The following is an 8,636-nucleotide window of genomic DNA, read 5'->3' on the forward strand; positions in this document are numbered from 1 at the left end:
TGCAGCTTTCAGACTGAAGGACAGGAGAAGACCAACCTCACAGAGAACTACTTCCACACTGTCTAGACTCCTCATTTAGACAAAGATGAGGACAGTTGACTCTGCACAAGAAGGCCCAAGAAAATCTTCTATCTAAGTATCCAGAAGAAGCTTATGTTGAGAGCACAAGGTGGACATTTTCACTGGACTAAGCCAGAGTTAGAGACGCCTTGTGCCAGCTCACCTGTGTCTGAATTGGGGGAGGTGACAGAGGGACAAGGAGGGACGAGCTCTGAGGCTCCTGTCCAGACAGAAACATGCCCCCTTCTTCCAGGATCAATTATTCATGTGCATGAGGTTTCCTGTGTGTCAGGCTAGACAAGTCAGGTTGCGGTGGCTCGGCTCCAAACTGTGGCACAGTGTGCCGTGAGACGCGCTAAAGGAGCAGAAAGCAGGGGCACAAGAGTGAGAGAGAGAGAGAAGGTCTCAACAGCAGATGAGAATAATTTGAGGAGAGTTTTTGTTTGCTGTTTGGGAAGAATGAAGGCTCTACAGAAGAATCAGGGACGCACTGACCAGATGTTGGGAGCCATGGCTGACGTGCTTACTTCTGTGGCCATGCCCAATCAACAGTGGGTAAGTTGTAGATCTGTTTGTGTATTTACTGGCTGTTTATATGAAAGCATAATGGCACAAAATCAAAAGAAAGCACATATGGAGCTATTTTGAAGGGCTTACGCTGCATGATGCATACCAAGTTTATTTTGTGTCATCTCTATAACTTGGTCATAAACCTAAAATGGGCAAGCAGAGAGCGGAGAGAGAGAGGGATGGAAGGATTGCTTGTCTCTGTTCAGTGCTTGGGAGGAATCTTGGATGTTTGAGAGAAACAGGAAGCAGAGTAGTGGTGATTAAACCATCTGACCATAAACAAACTCATGCAGGTCGCCCCACTGCAACCCAGCATATTACATTTTCTTTCTTCTTTCCTTTCCTTTATCTGCCATTAAAACAGAAAAGGGTCTGCATTACAGGTGATCTGGTTTCCTGAAATATGTGTTTTCTAGTTTAGTTGGTTGGTTGATTTACATTCTTAAATATAAACATAATCACTATTACCCTCCTCTTCAAATGCAAATCTTCAAAACCAATATGGAGTCTGATGTAAAATGCATACACAAATTGCATTTAATGAACTTGATTGAACTACTACTGTATTGGACATCTAGAAATTCAAACATACGGATGTCAGAGTGTACCAAAAGATCCAAATGGGTTTGCCTTTAAAAACTTTGCTTTTTCTTTGTTTATCTAGATAAATCATTTCCTCCCTGGAAAGTGGTAAAAAAAACATAACAGTGATTGTAATCTCCCTCCATCCCCGCAGAGTACTGATAACTACCTCTATTAACCTATACTCTGGTGCTGCTGGGGTTTTAAATGGATTGAAAGTGCTGTCTGAGAAACAGTTCTTATCTAAGCTATGTGGCAGAAGTTGGACCTCAATGATTTCTATTGCATTCTTGCTCAGTGCATAATGGAGAAAAGGATGAAAAAGCCACTGGTAAAATATGTTGTGGTTATGTGACCATAAGCACTCTGTACAATCTTACCATCACTTCCTCCTTGAGAGCAGGGCTCCACCGCTGACAAAGGCATCTCTGTGTGTAGCTCTCAGAGGGGGGTGAGGCGGACCTCCCATCAAGCGAGGAGGAGAAGGGGCCTGTGCAGGGCCAGTTGGAGCCAGGGGGGCTGGAGTGGGAGCAGCAGGCCACTACAACAGAAAACCCAGAGCAGAGAGAAAGAACAGGTAAGACCTGAAAGGGCTGCACTGAGCGTGACAGATCATTTTTTGAACCCCAGACCCACAATGCTGGTCCAAACATTGTCCCCCACCAAACCAGTCAGAGCTTAGAGACACAAACTTCCAGCCTCAGCTTTGATTCTTTGTGTAAAACGTCTCAGATTTCTGTGCAGTGTGGTCTGAAACAGCCAGCTCAGCACTCAATCACATTCATGATTAACTCCTTCCTGCAGTCTCTGCTGCTGTTGACGTATATGCAGTGATGACTTCTTGATTTAAGATTTATGACATGAATAAACTTGAATCTATAAGTGTGTACTTGCCATGTGAGCTGCTGCCCAGGCCTTCAGTTTCAGCTCAGCCTGCTTTTGCATGTGAGCCATTCAGGATAAAAACAGGCCCATCTGCCATATCTGATGGTGGCCATTAGCAGTAATAACTTCAGGGAAAGTATCAGATTGGAATCACCTGAGTGTTGGTAGTTTACTCTTATTAAACTCCACCCTCTGTATCCTCTATTAGGAGCAAATTGCTTTGCTGTAATGTACCATACATAAGTATGTTTGAGAGAGAAAGAGTCCTTGTGTGTATACACATGCAACACTTTCCAGATGGGGCAAGAAAACATGTTCAGCTGAACTCCCTTTTCCCTTCTGCCCCAACACTGTTGGTTGCACTGATTCTGATTTAGCTTTGAAAGGGTTGCGTGCATTGCCATTTTCCTTGAGTCGAACGGAACAAAAGGATCTTTGTAGCTGGATCTGGGTTTGGGTTAGAGGGAGTGTGTGTGTATATACGGGGGGTTTGGTGGTGAATACCACGTGGCTGGACCACTAACTGTTGTGCAGAAGAGAACATGGCGTACAGAAGGGGTGTATGTGAGGCCAGAGGAAGCTGACAGCGATACTTATCTGTAATGGTCTTACTCGGACAGGGTGTGTTGTTGAGGTTAATATTGCCAAATATTGTTTAAGTGCCCAGCTCAGCACTCAGAAAAGCAAAAAATTGTAAAGAAGGTAAAGTAAATGCATTATTCGGAGCCATGTGGAAGGAGGATGACCAAAAGGGAGATTGTGTTTATTCCAGTCCCAGACAAGCTACTTTGCTCAATTGTTTTTGCATAGCCCAATTTCCTCCGGATGGGAAATTGGATGGAAAATCAATGAAACACAAGGCGGAAAAACATCTGAACCACAACAACAAGATACAGACGTTGTTGTAGCAGAGTATTGCTGGACAGTATTTTCGTTTATCGGCTCTCCGTATAATCGAACCATTACGAATTCCCATAATGAAAAATTATGGTTCAAGTTTTTATTGTCTAAATGAACAATTTTATTTTAGATGTCTTTGAAAATAACTAACTAATAAACATCAAAAGGGTAATTGAGGTGGAATTTCTGTACAGCCTAAATTAACTTGCTGCCTGTGACAGAGTCAATCTTCAAAAATGTAGAACATGTGAGACATGTGATTACATGCTATGGTTTGACTGGCAGAGGTCATAGTGTTGTTTCCATCCCTTGCTGTGTCAGTTGAAGAAAAGGGAAAAGAGGAGAGCCCCTGCTTTCTTTAAAGACGTGGTTCACAGGGTTATAAGGGCCATCTGTTATATGTTAGACACAACATGCCTGCTAGTGGCTTCCCAGGCATCACAGGACAGGGCCAAGCTCCACAAATTCAGATCCATTTTTCCAATTTCTCAATCCAGCTTTCTTTCCTCTTCTTCCTCCTTCTTGGTAGAGTATCTTACTACAGTTCGGCTTTCTCTTTCCCTCTAATCATCTTCTCTTTGTCTTCCCTCTCCTCTTCCTTTTATTCTCCAATCCTCCATGTATCTCCTTTTATTTTTCCTCAAAGCAATGTCTTCAGCAGTGGTATTTTAAACCTGGCTTCCCCTCCAAATACACAGAGCTGCTGAACATATTTCTCTCAAATCTCATCAGTTTTTTTTCTCTGCCTCTTGGCCCCTCAGATCCCAGCAGCCATATAGTTCATACTCTCACTCTTCCCAGACAATATGTGTCTACAGTGTCTGTTTCGTAACACCGATCAGTGATGGATGGCCATGTGTGTCCAAACTCTGTTTTTTACGATGTTGTCTTCTTCAAGGTAAAATGCATGAAACCACATCAACAGGAAAATGCACAGAACCAGTAAAAATAAACAGTGGTGTATTTGACCCACAACTGCATATGCACATTGCTCATGTAAACCATCCACGTCCCTATTTAACTTTGAATGTGCTCATTTGCACACAACACATGCTTACTATTAGTGTAGAATGTGTAAAGGTTATGCCAGTTGTGTTATTTATAAGAAACATGATATTTCGTTAGACATACAGAAATAATGATGAACATTTATGGCAACATAATATGAGGAACGCTTACATAATACTCTCTGTACCACAAATTCTTTATAGTCAATTCACAAGAATAGTGTTTTTTACAGTATTAAACAAGAGTCTGTTAGTGTCTTGAGTCTCCAAAAAGTCGTTAGCCACTTTTTCTGTCTACTGATGAAAAGTGATACCTTAATGACATCATTCACCATATTCATGAGTAGATGTGGGGTGTAGAATTTGCATGCCTTTGTACATATCTGGTTTCGTGAGAGGCTGGTAGAGTGTTTCATCCAAGGATCCCAGAGAACCCTGGGACTGAACTGTGTGTGTGAGCTTAAATGGGATTGTGTTGTTAGGGCCAGACATTAGACAGCATTACCTCACACAGGTGGATAGTGTAATTGTGTTTATTTACATGATTATAACAACTCACATTTCTTCTGTAATGCAGAAGATGTGTACTGTGTCGGATGACTTACATTCTGATCAGATTATACATAATTAGTGCTACCTGCATAAATAGCAAATGTTTCCTGTGTATGAAGGCCTATAATTTGTTAGACATGACCCATGTTGTCATACATATTTGAAAAGCTCTTCCAAGTACTGTCTGTGTGATATTAAGATAGTTTGATAATCCATAACTGTTTTGCAATGCTCCCCTGATGTTGTTGGAAACATTGGGCAAAGAACGGTCCTGAATCTGTTATCTGCACCTTTGACCTATATAGATCCTACCCTTTCTGAAAAGTCTTCTTGTGAAATAATGACCATTAACCTCACGTATATGTGCACTTCTTAGCACATGGATTTAATTTGCCTTGAATTGGCAATGTTGGCAAAGTTCCTAAGCTTGCTATAGAGCCTGCAACAACTGACCTTTTGGCCACTTGGCAGGGGAAACAAGCCGTGATCACAACTCTGACATACCTGACACACATCATCACCTTTTACTGTAAGTTGAAGTGAATAATTGCTTATTTACACATCCAGCAGTTACGGAGCAACATTATCATTCATTTGGAGTCGTGTTTGTGGCCAACTGGCCGATTTAAGTCCAATATTTAATCTCTTTTAGCTCTGTTCATAGTCCCTATACCAACTCCTGAGGGAAATATCTGGCTCATTAGCTGCTAGTCTCCAACTGTATCTGTCTGCTGTTTGGTGCTGAGCAGGTAGTGTACTGTTGTTTTTTATTTTTAGAGTTTTTCGCTGAAAACAGCTGCCTGCTGTGCCCTAACATGGTGCTATGAGAGCGGTGTTGACTACGAGCAACCACTTTCACATTGATGGTGCTTTAAAGGACCACAGGTCGATTATTAGCAAAAACGTTTGTAGTGGCAGTGTCAAAACCCCCGAAACATGTGAATCGTATCCTTTTTACATGAGTAATTATGTTTAAAAAAATAAAAAATTGAATTTGTATGAGTTAAATTGTAATTCATGTTTATGTGGTTTTTCAGTGAAGTGGGTCAGGCAGGGCTAGCTGGAAGGCGTAGGTCAGGCAGGACACTTCACAGGTCACTGATCTGCAGCACAGCTGTCATTTAGACCACAGACTGACCTGGAAGGAAGGAGGCAGCTTGAGAACCATAAACACAGTCTCAGGCACATACAGTACAACAAAAATCAGGAATACTGATTTTCAATTTTATCCAGCCTGATTCAGATGGAATCTAATGTAGTAGAAACACTATCTCTAAATCTTTTTCTGACTGAATCTGCCTTTCCCTTGACAGTAAAACCTCTGGTCTCAGTAATAATTGACCAACGATAAAGCAGCAATGTCTCACCATGTGTTGTCCCTGGGTTCGTTTTTGTTTAATTAACATTTTCTCCTTTGGGTGGCGTTTTAGCTCAGTTCCAAGCCTTGAACACAGTCAGCAGCAGTCCCAGAGTCTCAGTGCGAGCATTGCTGCATCTAGAGCAAGGTTCACAGACTGGTTCCAGAGAGATAAAGAGAAGGAGGAAGGCTGTGGGTCAGGTAGAGGAGGAAAACTCTGACAAGCTCTGGTTTGAGTACTATAACCTGTTTTGCTGGAAAAAAGGGGAGCTGGATGGAAAAAGATTGTTAAGGAGTATGTGTTTGTGTGAGTGTATGCTCGTAATTGTGGGTGGTACGTGAGTATCATGGATGTTTTGAGAAACAAGTCTCCATGGGTGGTTCCCCCCTGTGTAATGCAGAGCTCCTGCATACTGCATGATAAGGTATAATAGTGGGAGGTACTGAGTGGTACTACCGGTGAAGTACACAAAAACAGAGCAACCCACCTGTCTGTCTCCCTGGTGTATGCCAGCAGTATAGTTTAGTCTAATTGGACAAAAACAGCAGCTTTTTGCAGAACAGCAGCAAAGAAAAGAACAGGACAGTTACTCTGTGACTTCTGTTCTATGATGGGATCTCAGCCAACAGCCAAAAATCCCCCCTTCACACTAGCTTGTCCAGAATGCCAGTTTGCCTTAATTGGCGCTCAGCTGAGAGATGATGAGAGGGAGAAAAAGAAAGAGGAACTAAGGGAGAAACAGCGAGGGAGAGGGAGGAAGGAAAATCTAAGTGAGCATATTTTGGCAGGATTTCAGCTGGCTGATGGGGTGAGGAGAGGCTAATGTCAGTGGGGGGTTGGGGAACACACTGCGAATAAGCAACTGCATATCTGCTGAGCTGAGACATGCTGTAGCTATTAGTATGCATGCTTACTGTATGTCATGTGAATTCTGTGCATTTGCCTGTTCATCTGCAGTTTAAGAGCTTGTGCATTAATACTGTACATTATGAATGATTTTACTCCAGCAGGGTGTATTGTGTTTGCAATATCTGTGTTCCAGGAATGTCACTACAGAAGAACATTTGGAAATTGTATTTACATGAGCTGATTTACATTCATAAATCATACACGAGATTCCTCTCTGAACACGCCTCCTAAATGTGACTAACTGTCTCCCACACAGAGTGGAAAGACAATATATTCTTCTTGTTTGGCTGGCTTGGCTCAGACAAAAACGCACACATCCATCTACTAGCGTGCTTATCTTTAGACAAGCCTTTAAATCCAGTCCAGTGTGAATGTACATGTATGGATTTTAGTCATCCTCTATCACTGTAAGGTCTCTTTCTCCACGTCTGCACAAGTGTACATGTGCAGATGAATCATCTTTGTCTCTTGTGTCTCGTGTGGGAGCTGGAGAAAGAGGGAGAGAGGGAATGAGTGAGGGAGTAAAGGAGAGACATAAAAGTAGAGAGATGAATGGGTGTTAATGCACAACTCACCTCACATCCCTTGCTCCCCCATTTTAAGCCAGGGGAGGAACATTTTTTCCATATTTCAGCATTCAGGGCTTTGTACATGTCTCCTGGGCCAATTTTGGTGTTCACTTATTCAAAGGTTTCATTCCATACTGAGAAAGTGATACTGTAGGTGTTGATCATCATGGCTAATACACAATAATAAGATTATCAGTCACAAAAATCAGCATTCAATAAACCAACTACATGGCAGTATGGGCCATTCTGTGTGTATTTTAGTAATTTGATAGAATGTGAAATATTTTATATTCCAAACTTTAGTGATGCTGTTATTGCAGTAAAATATTGATAACTGAAAGTAGAATAAAAACAAAAGCAGCTTTGAAGCAGCACTGCCAAGTGAATAAACCAACCAATCAACCTTATGCAACAAGTCCAAATGCCCCCTACTGGGTGCCTTGTAGAAACACACTCTGGCATCCTTTCCGTTAGGAGCACATGAAAAGATTAACCTGCATTCACCTCAAGAATTTTGAATGCATCTCTAATACAATGTATTTTTTATTATCTCTCTGCTGCGCAGGCAGCGCTTGCTCAATTTGTAATGCCTTGCCCTTGGATTCTTGTCTTGGTGTCTTCGTTATATCTTGTTTCTTTTAAACCCTCTGTTCTTCTGTCAAATCCATTGTTTCTCAACCCCCTTTGAATTGTGCTCCTATACAGACAGTGTTTGGCAGCCATATCAGCATCAGACAAGTGAAGACATTCAGCAGCACTGTTCTATATTCCTCTGGTGAATTGCCCCTTCAATCACAGTCGCTTTAAGTATCCATTATAAGCAAATACAGGGTGAGATGGAGGGAGGCCGGGAAGAGGAGGGGGGAGGATTGCGATCTATCTGTATCTGTGTAAGTGTTGCATGTGGAAACCCAGCTGCTGTCTGAATATTATATCTGTCACTGTGGGGTTTCTCTCCTATTCTTCTTTTACATGTCATAGTTGCTTTAGTCTGCTCTGTGTGTTTGTAAGTGATGGTGAGAGAGTAAAGTCTAATGTTTTGTGTGTGTACTCTACTTGTGTGGCTAATGGGTGAGGCAGCCAGGCTTCTCTGTTTGCTCTCACTGTCTCCTGTAGACGACAGAAACATCCTGATGGCAATCTGCCACCACCCTGTCACTGTGGAGAGATGGATGCTGGAGAGACAGCCCTGCTGACCATTGAAGCACTTGACAGTGCACCTCAGGGATGTGCATGCTTGTGTG

The 8,636-nt window shown here is 42.2% G+C and overlaps 1 protein-coding gene across 2 annotated transcripts in view; it reads left to right on the top strand.

Moving 5' to 3' along the window:
- arhgef25a (Rho guanine nucleotide exchange factor (GEF) 25a) overlaps window positions 1-8,636 on the top strand; it is a 44,778-nt gene continuing 36,142 nt past the window's right edge. For both annotated transcript variants that reach the window (XM_031283705.2, XM_031283713.2), the window contains exons 1-2: window positions 1-615; window positions 1,651-1,789. In XM_031283705.2, coding sequence (XP_031139565.1) covers window positions 520-615; window positions 1,651-1,789 — 235 coding nt within the window. In that variant the 5' untranslated portion in view covers window positions 1-519. The remainder of the gene's footprint in view (window positions 616-1,650; window positions 1,790-8,636) is intronic.

The sequence above is a fragment of the Sander lucioperca genome, chromosome 12 (genome assembly GCF_008315115.2).
Source record: "Sander lucioperca isolate FBNREF2018 chromosome 12, SLUC_FBN_1.2, whole genome shotgun sequence".
NCBI classification, from domain to species: domain Eukaryota; kingdom Metazoa; phylum Chordata; class Actinopteri; order Perciformes; family Percidae; genus Sander; species Sander lucioperca.